Source organism: Xiphophorus couchianus, chromosome 22 (genome assembly GCF_001444195.1).
Source record: "Xiphophorus couchianus chromosome 22, X_couchianus-1.0, whole genome shotgun sequence".
Taxonomy (NCBI): Eukaryota; Metazoa; Chordata; class Actinopteri; order Cyprinodontiformes; family Poeciliidae; genus Xiphophorus; species Xiphophorus couchianus.
In genome coordinates this window covers 6,057,501-6,074,911 of record NC_040249.1, presented here as the reverse complement: position 1 = coordinate 6,074,911, position 17,411 = coordinate 6,057,501, and the positions used below count along the sequence as shown (strand labels likewise).

The following is a 17,411-nucleotide window of genomic DNA, read 5'->3' as shown; positions in this document are numbered from 1 at the left end:
TTCATTTAGTTGATCCGAGTGGATGTGCGTGTGTTTTCTGTTGTGGACCCTCCACGGCCGTGTGTGTGGGTGGCTGCCTCCACCCATTAGAACGGGTCACCTCTCGCTCATGGAGAGTTTTCACGGCTGTGGAGCGGATTAGGAGCAGGGAGAAGGATGGAGGGGGAGGAGGAGGAGAGATTATTGGGCCGTCTGGAAGGAGGAAGGAGGGAGGCACAAAGAGAGAGCATTAGCATCACTCCAGCGTTTTTTTTGTTTGAGCTGGAGCTCACTCTCATCTGGGGAGCATGAAGCAGAGGGGAGGATAAATAGAGGAACAAACGAATGCTGCTGCAGAAGCATGAGTGGCCTTCACGGGAGAGGAGGGCTGGAGAGAGGACGGAAAAGTAAGTTGGGTCAAGAAGAATCTGTACTAAAAAAGTTTCAATTGAATCTGCAACCTGTCACCACGTCTTAAACCTACTCATGCTCTTTAAATGGTTTCAAGCTCCTTCACCCTGTGCTTCTATTGCTATCTGCAGACATACCTGGCTCGATCAGAAGCAACCAATCAGAGACAGGAGGAGGGTCTTGGCGCTGTCAATCACCCATGTGTATGTAGGCTACAGCTAGTTTCCCACAATGGAGCCTGCCACGATTGGTCAGGCTCGTTACCGTGACCACCAACGACAGCAAATAAACAGCTTTCCTGTACCAGTAAGTTGTTTCTCTGCCATTGGCGCAGCTGCAATATTTCTCTGATTTCATTGCCGTATCAAATGCTCTCAATAAAATTCCCTACAGACACAACTGTAAACTTGCGGAGTTTAATAAACCCTACTGGGAGTTAACTGGTGGAAATATAAGAAAAAGCACATAATGCCAAGTTTTAGATCACCCTTGGGGACTGGTGTGTCACGCCATTCTTTCACAACTTCGCTGGGAACTTTTGAGAGAGCATAGCAGAAGAAGGAGAATTTTCTCCGATGAATATCTAAAACATATGACCAAATCAACACAGAAGCTTCACTACATACAAAATAACCTTTCTCTATGGCTGCGCCAAGACTCGCATGCTGTTGAAAATCTGTTTGTTGATCTAATAAGAAGAGACCACAAGAGAGAATCCAACATTCTGGACTACCAGACTGAGAGTTTGAGAAATCCTCTTTATTCCAATTAAAGGAGCAGTTTTATGCGTTTTCCACACACATATTATCTTTTTTTTATAGCATAATCAGCTATGACCCCTTCAGTTGCTATAAAATTTCTGTATATATCAAATATGTGTCATGAACGGTGCGGTGAGGGGTGGTGAGGCTGTAGACCCAGGTAGGATGAATAGTTGAATTTAATGAAGAAAACACAGTCCAAACAACAGGCAGCACGCACATTAGACGAGGACCCGACAAAGAACAGACACACAGGTGAGACTAAATACACAGGAGGCAATCAGGGAACGAGAAACACCTGGGAGCAATCAAGGGGAAGACAGGACAACACGGAGACTCAGAGACACAGGAAACTCAAAATAAACACACAGAAAAACACGGAACATGACAATATGACCTAAAAGAAATTTGACTTTGTAATTTAACCCTTGAAATTGGGCCTCTGTCTTTTTAAGAAAGTCTTGCTATTTCCAACACTCCACCTTCAGGAAGTCCTCACAATGCGGCTCCTCTATTAACCCTTTAACAATGGTTTTACCAGTGATTCATTGATTAGTAGCTCATATAATGAGCTCAGCAGGTGTGTATCGCTACTAGATATCGGCTAATTGCTGTCAGCTAGTCTGGAGGAGCTGAATGAGGACGTTGCTGGGGAACCGCAGCTCTGAGGAGCTGAGCCTCGAAGACGCCCAGACGTTTTGCACAGCTGAATGGTTCCCACGGGATTTCTCAAACATGCATGAAAGAATCAAAGCAACACTTTTTTGATGAGGGAATAACATAAGAGCAAGATGTAAAGCTAAAAACAAAAAAAGTCACATTTACATCATACCTGTAAAGATTTAAAGGTTTAAAAAACAATTTCCACCCTGATCAAAGCCAAAAATGTACCAAAATAAAAGTTTGATGTAAGAAATGTGACTGAATTTTACACCGCTGGTGTAAAATGCAACTTTTGTTTTAAATACTAATGGACTTATTAGTATTTACCCATCATATACCCATGTGTCTTTGCAAAGCCCCACGGTAGCCAACCTGGCCAGGATTTACAAGTTGCTGTACACACACACACACCATGGACAGGTTGCCAGTCTGTAACAGGGCAGCATAGAAACAATCGTGCACACACACACACTCATACATAAGAGCTCTTTAGAGTGTTGAATTAACCAACCAGTCATGTGTTTGGACTGTAATAGGAAGTCGGAGTACACGGAGAGAAAGGCAGACTGGGATTCAAACCCAGGACCGTCTTGCTTTAAGGCAACAGTGCTACCAATAGTGCTACTCATTGTGCTTCAGATCACATGAATGCTAGTTAATATAAGCAGTCTAGAGACACTTTATTACAGCAAACAGTTTATGATATTGATTTCAAACTTCTACAGTATATTCCAGTAAATCTCCTCCTCAGTGATGGGAACATAAAAAACATTCCGCCTGACAGCGCAGCCGTCGAAAGAAAGTTTGAAGGCCCACCGCTTTAAAGCATCCTCGTGTCCCGCCGCACATTCCCGCTGATTTACAGCATCGGCAGTCGGAGACGCTTAACGGGAATAGACGAGCGTTTTTATGGACCGCTTACTTCCCGTCTCGGTGAGCGTCAAAGTAAAAGCCTGAAGGTGATTAAAACCTAAAGTGAGCCCAACATTAAACCAGACAAAGTTCCTCGTTTACAATTAAGAGTTTGACTGATGGCCTTAATGGCCGCCTCCTCTCCTCTCGCACACACACACACACACACACACACACACACACACACACACACACACACACACACACACACACACACACACACACACACACACACACACACACTGAGAACCTGCTGCCAGTTGGTCTTAAAGAGGCAAATTCCTCTGCAGCATTTCCTCAACGTCGTAAAGCGCCTGCCGTTAAAAGCGATGCGTTTCCGATCCGTCTGCTCTCCCTGACACTCCCAGATAAAGTTGGCGTTGGGTTGATTTGGGGGGAATTTGCGCACCATATGCTGCTGTGTCGAGCAGCGACGTTTAGGCGGCCTAGGTTTCTGCATTCCCTAATAGCTGCATCATTGGAGCTTGTTTGTCTAATGTGCTTGTAAACGTTATTTATTGGGAGTCTGCCCACCACCCAGCTCCTCCACGCATGCTAAGGAGACAGACATAAGATATGCAAATGCTAACGTCGACCAAACTTCGCGGCAGTAAAACAGAACATTTGCATTTGATGTAGTACATAATAAACTGGTTATTAGCATTTTAAACGCGCGGAACAGCATTGACAAAATGCAGCCTGAGCTAGTGCAGTTTTTGTTATTGCTTCGCACAATCAAAGCCCAACGCAGGGGCCACATGTGCCATGAAACCCGTCCGTGTGTGACTCGGAGCGTAAATATAAAGACAGGTAGATGCACACGAGATAGATCGAGATAGTTTTTGACTGCCAGGGCTTCAAAGCGGAGGGATATTTTATCATTTGGAGCTGCAGTGCAGAGGTTCCGGTCTTCACGCCTCTATTGTCAATACCTGATTACCCTTGAAGGGTCACGGAAGGTCAAAAGGCCGGGTCATGTAAAAATCCTTATAATTAATTATTCTGTTTGTTTTTTTTTAAGCTGCATGATCTCATGGTGAATTTCTTTCAGTCTAACCTTTGAGTGGTTAAATATCATGTTAAGAAATAATAGATTTTGGCGCTGGTGCTTTTAATTTTTGCCTCAGTTAATTAGAGCATCTATGAACTTCTAAAAGGTAACCAATGACCTTTTGTTTATCTGTAAATTTCACGTGACACAGTTGCTAATTTCTTTTGACCTTTGGCCAGAAGGATGGATTACACACACACACACGCCCTCACACACATACACACACACAGTGCAAGATTTGAGAAATAAATCTTGCTAATCACAGTAAACAAAACCCTTATCAGATCATCCTTTGACTTTGTGTCCTAAATGTGTTTATTGCTCTGCACAATCAGAACGGGGGATTGAAGTCAGCCAATCCTGAGCCACCTCAGAGGGAAGTCATGAACCTCTATAAACTGTAAAGGATTGTAGATCCACCGCTTTAGGTACAGCGGAGGATCTGTGACGCTTTAGCCATTTACTTTACAAATCTGCGAGGGTTGCAGCTTTCACCTTCGATCAGTAACTGTGTTTTTTTTGGTCGTTAGAGATAACCTTTTAAGCTCCAAGATAACAACAATCTGACCTTTTAGACAGACAGACAATCGTCTCATGATTGACTTTAATGCAAAATTCATCCACCATCCTGTCATCTCAAGAATGTGAACGCTTGATTGGGTAAAACGCAGCATTCACCTTCACAGTTTGATGCAAAACACAAACAGCTGAATGTAGCGTTTTCTGGTTCCTATAAGGAAATTGAAACAAGAGAAGAGAAATTTCCAAATATCAATAATCAGATAATCTAACTGAGATAATTGGATAAACAACCTGTCCGGATGGTTGACTTCTTTTGGATTCTCTTGAAATCCTGACTGACCTGTGATTAAAAAAGCTTGCTTTGACTAAATCTAAAAGCAAACTGCAAAAAGACAGTCAAACGAGTTAAGGTGAGTGCGTTTCGTTGCTCGTGGTGAACCGACGGCTTCTCAGAGAACGCTGTGCTTGTTGATATGCAGCAACACAATCGATCCTGGGACAGAGCGCTACAGGTAACCCCGCCGCCCCCCAAACTTCACCCCGACACACCGGCTTAAATCCGGCATATTAATCTCTCCCCTCCTCTCGTCGTCGCCTCCGACAAGCTGGCTTTCATTCCCCCCCGCTTGCAGAGACCTTCGCCTGATTTTCTGGTCATGTGCACCTATTGCAGAGGGGGCGAAGCGGACACAAAGTGACATAGCAGAAGCAGAATGGGGGGGAGAAGAGGAGGAGGCGAGGCTGCGGCCTGAAAGGAGGCGATGGGAGGCGTCTGATTGTCCTACGCTGAAAGGGACAGTTAAAGGAAGAAACTTGTTGCTGAAACTTGAGGTGGGGGTGAGCTAGAAGCTGGTTATGAGTTGCTATGTATATTTTTCTGTAGGTCTAATGACCAGGAGGAGACAGACTGCTGACCAAAGAGAGGATCAGATTGAAAACAGGGAAAGAGTAAAAATAGTATAAAACATTGGGAAATGCATAAAGAAGATCATTGCAGGGTTTTACATTGGCTCCACGTCAGGGAGGATCTGGCTGCTGCATCCTGATTCTGACCAAACTTTGTCAGAGTTTGGAAGTAAAGCACAGAATCAAAGTGAAGCTGTGGCTTCCCAGAGATCGAAGCACACACCTCTGCGAGGAGAAATGCAATCTGAGATGCTAAATTCTGCCTCCGTTTGCTCAAACGGAAACAAATAAAAAACATGAAGGTATGCTTCTTCATCACTGAAATGTTAATTTAACTTGTTTTTGCCTAATTAACGGCAGTGTCTCCCAAGAACAAAACAGCCCCACCGATATTAATTAGGACGTCAATATTCATGTTGGCAGAGACGGTTGTGAGGTCTGTAATTACCGAGATTCTCATCATTTGATCGTCTCTTTAATTAAAGACTTGCTGTAATTTCCGAGGTTTGTTTACGTCTCGCAAAACAAGAAGTCTTACTGATATTCGCTTTCACACAGAATTCGAACCAAACAAATACTTTTAAAAGTTGCCCCGGCATTTATTTGTTTGTGCTTTTTTTAAAAAACGCCGAGTTGTCGTCTGAATGAAACAAACCTCTGAGCCGGCTTTGGCGACGAGTCGTGTTGCTGTCTTCCATCTGGCGCTCCAACACTGCGGGCTTTGTAAAGACTCCTTTGCAAAGCTTCAAACTGCGGATTGATGTTACCTTTGATGAGGAACATAAAAAACTGCACATCGGCGTGCACTTAGCTGAGCGGCGACCCAGATTCCCTTCGATCATCTGGATGAGTTTCGGAGGGAAAAACTACTACCATCCAGATCCAGATGAAGTATTACAGCTTTCTGGTCTTCCAGCTGTAAAGTAAAAGTAGTTCATGTACTTTAAATACACTTTTAAGCTGTTTTGTTGCTTTATCACAAAGATGCACATATAAACAAAGATTTTTCTTTTCTGCAGTTTGAAACAACCATACTGTGTTTTTTTTAAACAATAAAAACAAAAATAGGCCAGGAATTATCTCCTGGCCTGTGCAATGTAGCAACAGGATTATTACTCTTTAACATGTAAATGTTTTCCACAGATTTTCAAAAATGTCATTTTCAGTTTTCTTATTGACATGATGATTTTTTTAATTTTTTTTTTTTTTTTTGCAACTTCATTATTTTGTGAAAACGACGGATCAGATAATTAGAATAATCACAGTCGCACTCTGGTGCGACTGAATCAACAGATGTGTTGGTGTAATTTACCTGTTTAACCTCAGTGACAGATGTTGAGCAACTGAACAAAATAACTAAAATGTAAAATTTTAGAAGTACAGTTTTGAACAGGGCATGAATGTCATTTTATTTTAGGGTGCATTTAAAATACATGATGCCCTTTTTTTTTAATAAACACTCAGGATGAAATAAATAGACAAACACTCTTGCTGTAAATATTCCTCTGAGAGTTGCACTTATGCCACACATGATCACAGATTTCAATGTTTGATTGAGTTTGTATCTTAAGCGTAGTCTGAATTATCCATCACAACTAAACCAGGTGTAATGTTTAGTTTAGCTTAGTTTAGTTTTCTTTTCTATTTCAAACACATTCACATTCAAATACCACGATACATATTCGGATAACCGTTGGTTTGAAAAGGCAGAGGCATAAACTTACGTGACCCTTCCACCTTCTTTTTTCCGGTGTCTTAGTTTACAAGTTATTCTTTATTGAAAGAACATGAAATAAAAATAATGACAGATGTCAGATGAGTGGCAAAGAAGAAATGCGTACTAAAATATAATTCTGGAGTAAAGTCATTTTATAAATTGATAGCTTAAAAAAAAAAAACCCGTAAAAAATAAACATTGGCAGATAAATTCATTAATAGGAATAATATTTTTTTCCCCATGTTTCAAGTGAAATGCTAGTACTTTTTCATCAACGGTGTCCTTATTTCCTTTTCCCTCAGCAACACTTTAGCAGACCACAGGTTTCTGAGGAGGAGCGGCCTTCTCATTAAATATAAATAAACGGATCGTCTGTGGAAATGCAAACAACTCGCTGTTGAGGAACATTCATGACAATTCAGTAGTTCCTATGAACATGTAAAAGCCAGGTACTTTATTCCATTCTTTATGTTTGTTGCTTCCAATACAGGCCTATAATATTAACAGCATTAGCAGAAAAAAATTAAACAGCAACTTTTGTCTGATAAAGTGGCGGAGCTATTTCTCAGAGAATGTTTTTTGTTCTTTTTTTCTTTAAGAAGGAAGAAAACAGGCAGAACCAGAAGGGAACCAGTAAGAGGGGTGGAGCGACGAAGACGTACAAACAGAGGAATAAAAGGAAAGTGAGGAGCTTATGCAGTGAAAAGAGCACATCATGGGCAACCTGCTGCGATGGCAGGCTGGAAGAACGCTGAATAACTGCCTTCATTTAGGCCAGTGTCCTGGTGGTGTGCAGCTAAAGGCCTCACACACACACACACACCCCCACACACACACGCGGAAAAACAGCACTTTAAAATTCACTGTGTTCCTGCACAAGCTAATACCTGACACAAACACACACACACACACAGCTCACCCAAACATTTCTCCACATTGGCCGGATTAGGAACACTTTCTCTTGGATGTGAGGCTGCTCCACGCACAAAGGAACACTTGGGGACAGGATTAGTAGGCTTAGAGCGGATTCACATATGTCCAGTTCAAGCAATTGGTATTCAAAGCTTTACACTTTCAAATGCCACCAGGAGAGAGCAAAGCCGACCAGCACTTTTCTTTGCATTGGCAGCACCTTTATGAGGAGGCGCTCCTCAGCCGGGCCGACAATGAGGCCGTGAATACACATTTTTACTGTTCTACCAGGGGGATCCGGTCGGGGAAGGGCAGAGGCAGACCTTATTATCCTGTTCTGGAGGGCAGTTTGGGTGGGAGGGCGCAGACGGACAGGATGGACAGATGACAGATGGAGGGATGTTGACGTGGCGATCAGAGGAAGGGTACTCCGGCTACTTCCATGCGTTATTGTTGGTGGCCCGTTTCTCCACTCCAACTCCACAAAACAGGTCTGGAGTGGACCCTTCAGAGCAGACAGAGGCTCTCAGTGCCTCAACTGAGCATGCCCAGCTCCGACCAGGGAGCTGTAGCATTTTAGACGGGCAACTATTTTGTTTTTTTTCATACTCTCACTCAATCTGTTGGTGTTTTATATTTGTGGATTTGTGTTTTTTGTTTGTTTGTTTTTTGCAACCAGAAATTCTGCTTTTACTTTCCAACAATTTGAGTCACTCTGTGTTTTTGACTGATGAAAAGGTCAACAGAAAACCTGCCATATGATTTCAGAGCTGATGGGATGGAAGATCAACACAGTCCAGCCATACAAAGTATCATAAGGCTGTGCTGCAGAAGGTCCTGGGTTTGATCCAGGTTAAGTTTTGTCTTGGCTATTTGCTGATTTCAGAAGACTATATTTACGTGACTATAAGTTGCTGTAACTATGAGCTGTGTTTCAATTCGTCTAAGTGTGTTGAGATGAAACTTTCTCATCAAAATTACAACAGCTTCCCCATGAATGGAACGATTTTGTGTAAATTTTGTTGCACCTACTTCACCTGGATTACGCTGAAAATAAAAAATGTTTATTTGAACCAAGTTTAAAAACTGAATCTAATTTGTAACAGCTAATTTTATTAGTTTTGCTCAAGCTATAGTAGCGATTTCAGAATTATTCAGATCAGAATTTTGGCTTGAGCAAGACCAATAAAAATTGCGGTCACAGGTTGGAGTAATTTTTCAAAGTTGGCTCAAAGAAACACATTTTCAGTGCCGTTAAAAAGAGTAAACTAAGAAGAAACTTTAATCTTTGTTACAGCCTCTGACTGTTTGCATAGCACAGGAATAACTAAATACTTTATTTACTTCTAAAGAGGATGGTTTAGTGCAAATTATTTTTGTGCCAAACTTTTAATTTGAATCCGGTTTTCATTTGAGGGAGAGCTTACCTGTTTGAAATGTGTAAATGTTCAGTTATCATGGTTTAAAGAGACACATTATTACTTCTAAAGAAAATTCTTTAGGAATCATAATATAATCTATGTATTATTGACTGTTTGCCATGGAAAAAACTGAAGCCAACGTCTGATTGGTTGCTCTGTACCTCCAGAAAACTGCTCAGCCTTCGCAGATGAATTTGGAGCTTCAGACAGAACCTCAGAATCCATTAAGAAACTTTTCAGCTCTGTTGTGGTCAGTTCTGGTGAAACACAGCTAATGAATCCAGTCTGGTTCAGAAACATTGGTTCTTCCACTCTCCTTTTAGGCTAAAGATAATTATAAGAACTTAGGACGAGACAATGAAGTCTTCTTCTTTAAGTTTCAGAAGGACTCACAAAGTTTGGATACATTTAAGGTGCAGATCAGTTTCCTAATGAAGCATTGTTTTAATTTTCAAAGCAGGGCACAGACAAAGATGGAGCGTGATTTATTTTTTTCCCCCTCCTCTAAATTAGATTATTGTAATTGCGTCTTTATCCTATCAGGCAGCTGGAGCTCATCCAAAGAGACCTGACCAAAACCGGGAAAATGAATCATCTTAGTTCATATTCCTGCACCGGCTCCGTGTTTGTAACAGAACAGCATGTTTTAAAATCTTGTTTATGTTGTTTGTTTGTTTTTAAAACTAGAATTAGTGTTGGACATACAAACAGGCGTCTTTGGTTTGAAACAAGTAGATCCTTCAGGTCATCTCAGATGTTTTCACAGAGCGATCAGAACGAAACAACGTTTTATGTTCTCAGCTCTGAAACCAACTCACTGAAAACCTGAGCTATTGTTCCACATATCAGGTCGATAAAGTCTATAATTTAGAAGAGGTTTGTAGTGAGGGGCAAAAATACAGATTTAAGCCATGTGCAGTTAAAATTGTATTTTAATTTACTTACTTTCTCCTAATTGTATAACCCATTTTACATGTATTTTCATCTTGAAACTGTTTCCCTCTAGTCCTGCAAATCTATTTAAATGATAATAATATTATTATTATTATTATTATTATTATTATTATTATTATTATTATTATTATAAGGACTGCGAAGAACTTTCCAGAGTCTGTAGTGATCTGTGTTCACTACACTTACGATCTGCCGGACTGTCTCCAGACTGAGGCAGCAGGAACCGATGAATGGAACAACTTCCCTTCCCAGTCCTGCGCATTTTCCGGTCAGTCGCAGTCCAAGGCGTGTAACTTCATAGAACTCAACATTTTCTGTTTTATAGGCTTCATAAAGTTGTTTTTTTTCCAAGTGAGTTTAATATTTATTGTTTTCTAGGCGAACTTAGTTTGAAAAATGATGGGCCACTTCAGGTTTTACGCGCAACTCGGCTGTGCGTAAAGCGTTTGTTGTAGTTGCGGCAAAACATTACAAATGAAACTGCTCAACTTTGTGCGTTGATGGTAGTATAGCTGTGAGGTCACTAAATGCACTGCTTTAAAACCGACCGGCTTGTTCACGTGTTGGCTACAGCAGCGGAGCGCTTTGGGCCCCTGGCAGCGTCCTAACAATGCCAGTGGGTCGCCGCGCAGCGCGGTCAGTGGGACAGTCAAAGCACGCCGCCCCTTTCGCGCCGGCACGTCACTCTCTTAACCAGGCGTTATGAATGGGAAAGCCGCTTTTGTCTGTCCCCGCGTATAAATACGCGCCATGAGTGTCCTCTTCGTGCGCACACGGAGAGAGAGAAAGTCGGCAGCCACATAAGCAAAGCGGCTACTGCAGAGCGGGACGGGACGCACGCAGGCGACATCAGGCGATCAGAGCGAGTAGAAAGGCTCAGGAAAACAGAGGAAGAGACCGACTGGCGGAGTGACACGAGAGAGGGGAGGGAGAGGAGAGGAGAAAGGGAGGAAGCCGGCAGCGACCTCCTACCCGACAACCTCGGAAGCAAACCCATAAAATGAATTCAGACTCCAGCCCGAGCAGCAGAGCTTCTTCCCCGGACATGGACGGCATGTTTCTTCGAGACCACCATCCGCACCACCACCACCACCACCACCTCCACCAGCACGTCGGCTCGTCCGTCACCTCCTCCACGCAGAGCGGCGAGCAGCAGAGCCAAAAGATAACCGAGCACCTGCGCGCAGTGGACGCAAAGTCCGCGTTGGTGGGAAGCAGCAGCAGCAGTAGCAGCAGCAGCAGCAGCAGCAACAAGTACAAACTGAAGAAGCAGGTCACCGAGGAGGAAATGTACCAACTGAGACTCAAGATCAACGGCCGGGAGCGGAAGCGCATGCACGACCTCAACCTGGCCATGGACGGGCTGCGCGAGGTGATGCCGTACGCGCACGGGCCGTCGGTGCGGAAGCTCTCCAAGATCGCCACGCTGCTGCTGGCCAGGAACTACATCCTGATGCTCACCAGCTCCCTGGACGAGATGAAGCGGCTGGTGGGAGAGATTTACGGCGGGCAGCACTCGGCCTTCCACTGCGGGACCGTGGCGCACGGGGCCGGCGCGAGCGGACACTCGGCGGTCCCGGCCGCGGCCGCCGCTGCAGCCGCCGCAGCCGCAGCCGCCGCTCACCAGGTGCACCCTCTCCTCGGCGGCGCGCTGACCTCCTCCCCGTCCTCCACGCTGTCCAGCGCGCTGCCCGGACTCACGTCCATCAGGGCGCCCCACGCGCTGATGAAGGGCTCCCCGGCGGCGCCCCCGGCGCTGCAGCTGGGCTCCGGCTTCCAGCACTGGGCCGGCCTGCCCTGCCCCTGCACCATCTGCCAGGTGCCTCCTCCTCCGCACATCCCCATCACCTCCACGGGCTTGACGAGACTCACGGGGGAGGGGAAGGACGGCCTGAAATGATGTCCGACACCCAGCAGAGACTGAAAGATGATCTGACGTCTTGTACATAAAGAAATCAGGGCATGGGATGCATGTTGTCGTTTAGTTTGTTTTCTTGATAAACGTATATAAGAGAAAAATAAATTTAACCTCCTTGTAACAAGGACATATAAAGACTGACTCTTGGTTTTTCACCCCTCGCAGGTGAAAAAGCGCAACAGGACGCCATGTTCCTCCTGTGTTTGGCTGAACTTAGTTTCACGGCACATTGTGACAAGTGGCGGAGGCTGCTTGCACGTTTTGTTTTTGGTTTCGCATCAGGCCTCATTTTGTGAAAAACGAAGAAAGCTTCCCGTGCCTTGTACCAAGGAGTTTATACACTTACACGAGAGTTAAGAGATTCATGGGGTTTGGCTGAGACGAGTTGGAGTGAAAGATCCATTTCAGCAGTGTGGCATATTTCTTGTCTGGTTGTGCAACAGTTCTGTTTTTTTTTCTTCCCTTTCTATATATATATATATATATATATATATATATATATATGTATATATATAAAGGTTGTTGTTTCTTTTTCTTGCATGTTTGTGTAATGATCTCGGCATTACTCTTTTTGCAGAAAAGACTTTGCCCAGAGACCCTGTGTGTTTATTTTTGTACATTGTTGATGATTAATTCAAACAAATATTTATTATCACCCGGCGTTCCTGAGGTTTCAATAAAACTGGAATTATGGATCATAAATGCTGTCTTTTTTTCTTTCATAGTTTAAACATTATTATTATTATTATTGTTGTTGTTGTTGTTGTTGTTGTTGTTGAATGTGCTACAAATTCGTTTATTGTACAATTAAAGTTTTACTCTAAGAAATACAGAAGAAGAGATTTAGCCACACAAAAAAAAACATTTCAAATATGTTTATGACGATATTTTCCACCAGATTCTTTTCTCAGTCATTTCTATGCTACACACTAACTTTTCTAGAACTATTTAAAAAATATTCAAGGATAGCCCAGCAACGTTTGACTAGCAAAGTGCTAGTCCTAATAAAAAAATCCTAATAAAAAAAAAAAAAAAAAAATATGTATATATATATATATATATATATATATATATATATATATATATATATATATTTATATATATATATATAAACTCTTTAGTTTTAAAGAGGAATTAAGTGAGTTTACTTCTACTAGCCTTTCCTTCTAAACTTTAATAATAAAATAATAATAATAATAATAATAATAATAATAATAATTTGCCCAAAGTGCAAACTTTTTTTTTCAACATCTTGTTTTTCAACATTCTCTATAAAAACCATTTTGTTCTCAGAACAATTCGTTCTTTCTTTTCCCTCATTTTTAAAACTTTCTTTTTTCTTGGAGGCCTCACGTCGCACTATAATCTTGAATGAACAGCGCTCATTTCAATGCGCTCAGAAAGGAGAGACGGACGTGAAATGACGGAGCGCAGCAGCAGCAGCAGCAGCTCCATCAGACGGGACGCGCCGCGCCTGGGGACGCGCAGAGCGGTTTGTCCGCCGGCTCCCCTGGGTGTTCCCTCCCGCCTCATCTCCGCAGCCGACAGAATGTGTGTTTGTGCAGATTACAAGTTAATTGTTCATGGGGGACCGAGAGGAGCAAAATCACATCAGAGAAAGGCGTCGGGATTACAGGCTGCTAAATGTAGAAGATTATACATTCACACCACCACCTCCCCTCTGCTCCCCCTCCTCTGCCTCGCCGCATGCAAATGCGTGTGTGGATTAAGTTAGGGAGGGAGAGGGGTGGGGGGGTTGCGAAAAATAATAAAGAAAGACTGAATAAAAGTGAGTTGAGAAGGCCTTTTGTAATTTATTCGGCCGGGAGAAAAGAGAAAACACAAGTTGAGAAAGAGTGAAAGAATTGGTTTTCCGCGCCTTGTTTTGTCTTTAGGAATGAGCGCGGCCTGGCCGTCCCGTCCGCGGGCCGCCAGATGGGATGTAAATAGCTGGGAAGCCGCAATGGCCTTTTAACCGCGCAACACTGAGGAGGATGTTGTCAAGGGAAGCTGGCGGTTTGCGAGTTAATAGTCATGAGTTGGGGTAATTACTTAGGGTTTATTATGCTCGGGGTTTCAAAGGAAATGGACTCGTCAATGGGCCGAGAAATACTTCTTAATTCTGGCTAATTAGGGGCCTGAGTAAAGCGGACGCAACTGCTGCTGCTGCCGCGGTGGCGGCGATCAGCGGCCCTTTGTGAGTAAACAGAAATAACGCAATCATGCGCGTGTAAATTGCAGGCAAAATACACATGCAAATCAGGTATTGAAAAGGAAAAGGAGCAAATGCCAGATTACAGATTATCCTGTTTCTCCCCCCTTCTCCTTAAGAGTTTGCAACAAGCATTCTCATTAAACCTTTGTTTTTAAAATCTTACTGGTGTTTGGATCCACCTCTACTGAAGCAGACGGACAAATCGGATATTATGGAAAATTGAACATTAGGACAAATTAAATAAAAAAAGGAGTCAGATTCCAACTTATTTTTGTGAGTTTAAATATTTCCCAGTTGATGTTGTTGTTGTTTTTAAACTTTGGTGGGACTTTTGATGCGTCTCCGTCTATTTCACACCTGCTTCAGAAGTAAATACAATACACACGTTGCATAAAAACGTACAAAACCGGTCATCACGTTAAAAATACTGAAATATGAGAAAATGAAAAAGCAGGAAATAGGCGTTTAGAATAACAAAAAAAAAAAAAAATCAAGATTATACAATTCTTACGATTGCAAACAGAAGAACATGAAGCCACAAACATGTAAGTAACGCGGCTGGGTGAAGCTGAGTGACAGAGAGGCCGCCGAGTGTCTTTTGTCGCTGATTACTGGAGGGACTTGTGAGCATCAGCTCCTCTTTTCACGAGGCCTGACAAACGACTGGTCCTCCAAAGCGCACACACCTGTTACTGCGGGCTACTCGAGCTTTATCACTCGCAGCAACGCTGCTTTGTTCGCGCTCTCCTCGAGCGCACACGCAAACACACACGCGCGCGCACATTTGGACAAGGACGCTAACAAGGCGACAAATGCTGCCCGACTCTTTCCCTGCACTCAAACCTCCAAGCTGAAACTCTGAAAAGTTTGTTTTAATGAAGTAAATGAACTGCCAGCTCATTTTACAGAGACGTATTTTATTTTATTTTATTTTACTACGGAAAGCTGTCGTGTGACGAACATATCTTTTACCGCTGCTGTGCTCATGGCTGCGGGGTCGACGCGGTTTCAGTGTGAAGTGCTCTCTTCCGCTGGTTTGTTTGCTCACTCGGGCGGCGAACCGGAGCGGGGCCAGGGCCCGAGGGCAGCAATTGAAAATAAATTTCATCTTGAATAAGAGGCGAGCCGCCGGATCAGTGGAGCGGCTGTAGAACAAAAGCAGTTGAGGGGATAAGTTATTGGAGGGGCTGACAGGCTGAACGAGGTTGATTATAACCGCCTGGTCCTGCTCTCTCTCTCTCTCTCTCTCTCTCTCTCTCTCTCTATCTCTCTCTCTGTGTGTGTGTGTGTGTGTGTGTGTTAAAGTGAAGCAGGTGCAAAGGCCATTCCCTCCGTGATTCTACCTCGGTGTGTCCGCCCCCTTCTCAAACCCTGCCCTCCGGGGGGGCCTTGGGGGCCTTCCCCCTGTCCTCAGCTGATTCCATCGACTAATGTTTAAGCCATACTGCCAAAAACAGAAAGCATATTTCCATCATAAGAAGCGCTCTGCCGTCAGCCATCAGCGGCTGGACTCATTTGCATGTTAATTGCGTGGATGGAGAAGGGGTGTTGACACCTTCTTTTGTCCACGCGGGGTCGCGGGAAGTGAAAGGACGGGCCTGCAGGAGGACGTCCGTGTGTGTTGCTGTTTCAGGCGGCCTGTGTCATCTGTTAGCGTGGGGCGTTCAAACAAAAATAATTTTAAAAAATTGTTCAAGCTGATTTATTATTGGGGTGTTTACAAATCATTAAGAACAAACTGCACACTTCACTCCCGCTCAAGCACTTTCAAGGCACTTACTTTTTTTGTTGTTGTTGTTGCTGTATTTGAATTAAAACGTCTCTTATTTCTTGTTTTCACAAAGTCTAAACTCTAAGCAGTGAGTCTTGTTGAACTCGTTAGATTTATCTCCGGTAGTTGATAAAATATCAGTCGAGTCAAATGTATTTTTCAACATTGTGTTTCTTTAAAAATAATTTCACTCATATTTCTAAATTTCCCCAGTGTGTAATGGGTTTAAACGGTTATAATCAAGATAATTACTGAGCTACATAAAACGGAGCTCTGTTGTAAAGACAAAAGTTCAGAGAGTCTATGCAAGTGTTTTAAACACCAAATAAATTACACAAAATAACTTAATTGTTGTAAACAAATGACTTCTTCAAGGGTATTAAAACTTACCGATGAAAATAGAGACTTTGGTTTTGCAGCTCTTTGGATTACAACATACTGGATTTGATAGAAAATTACATAACTGGTTCAAATTGGGAAGTACCTGAAGTACCTAACGGTGTTCCACAGGGTGCAATGTTGGGTTCAATCCTTTTTTAAATTGGATTTTTGTTTTTTTCACAGAATACAAATCTGTCACTCAGTACTATTAAGTCTATTAAGTCTGATGCTAATTTTATAGGGAGGACGGCTGACAGCGGAATCCTGAGGTTGTGACGAATGTGCGAGTAAAAACCCAACGCAGTTAAGACGCACTGTGTGCTACCACCACCCACCCGCTGGCACAGCAGTTTGTTGCCGTGGTGATTGAATGCAGGCTGGCGGGTAGACATTGCTGAGCAAGGAGTCAGATAAATTTCCTAGCAGAGAAACACGGAGCACGGGACAAGCTCATAAAGCTTCCTGAGGTCTTTTAGTCAACTTCCTGCTCTGCCGAAGTGAATTTGTGACGCTGCACATTAAGTAGCAATAGACCTGGGAAAATTCAGCTCAGTTGTCCAAAATGATCCAAAATGATCTGAAGCATTTAAGTGTGAGCAAAAGGCACAAGCGGAAAGGAAAGAAAACAATTCTGTGAGCAGAAGATAACTTTTTTCCACACCGCCGTTTATGTGAAAAAACGATAAATTACGCGTGAGTTGTTAGTATTCCAACTCTTGAGAATAAGAACGACAAGAGCTTTCAGTTCATTTTTGTAAATTTTGTACCACTCCTTCAAATTCTCCTGTAATGTTTTTCTACGAAACTCAGAAAAACATGTTGAAAGTTAGACGTATGAACCCTAAATCCAAAAACTCAGCCCGTGATATTAAAAATAATGCTTGATATTAAAATCAATGCATTGATCAGTCTTAACA

At 43.0% G+C, this 17,411-nt stretch overlaps 1 protein-coding gene across 1 annotated transcript; it reads left to right on the top strand.

Moving 5' to 3' along the window:
• Positions 1–10,908: 10,908 nt before the first annotated feature.
• Positions 10,909–12,589, top strand: olig3 (oligodendrocyte transcription factor 3). The gene has a single exon (XM_028006292.1). It carries the CDS (start codon positions 11,210–11,212, stop codon positions 12,107–12,109), a length of 900 nt encoding a protein of 299 aa, XP_027862093.1. The 5' UTR covers positions 10,909–11,209; the 3' UTR covers positions 12,110–12,589.
• The last annotated feature ends 4,822 nt before the right edge of the window (positions 12,590–17,411 follow it).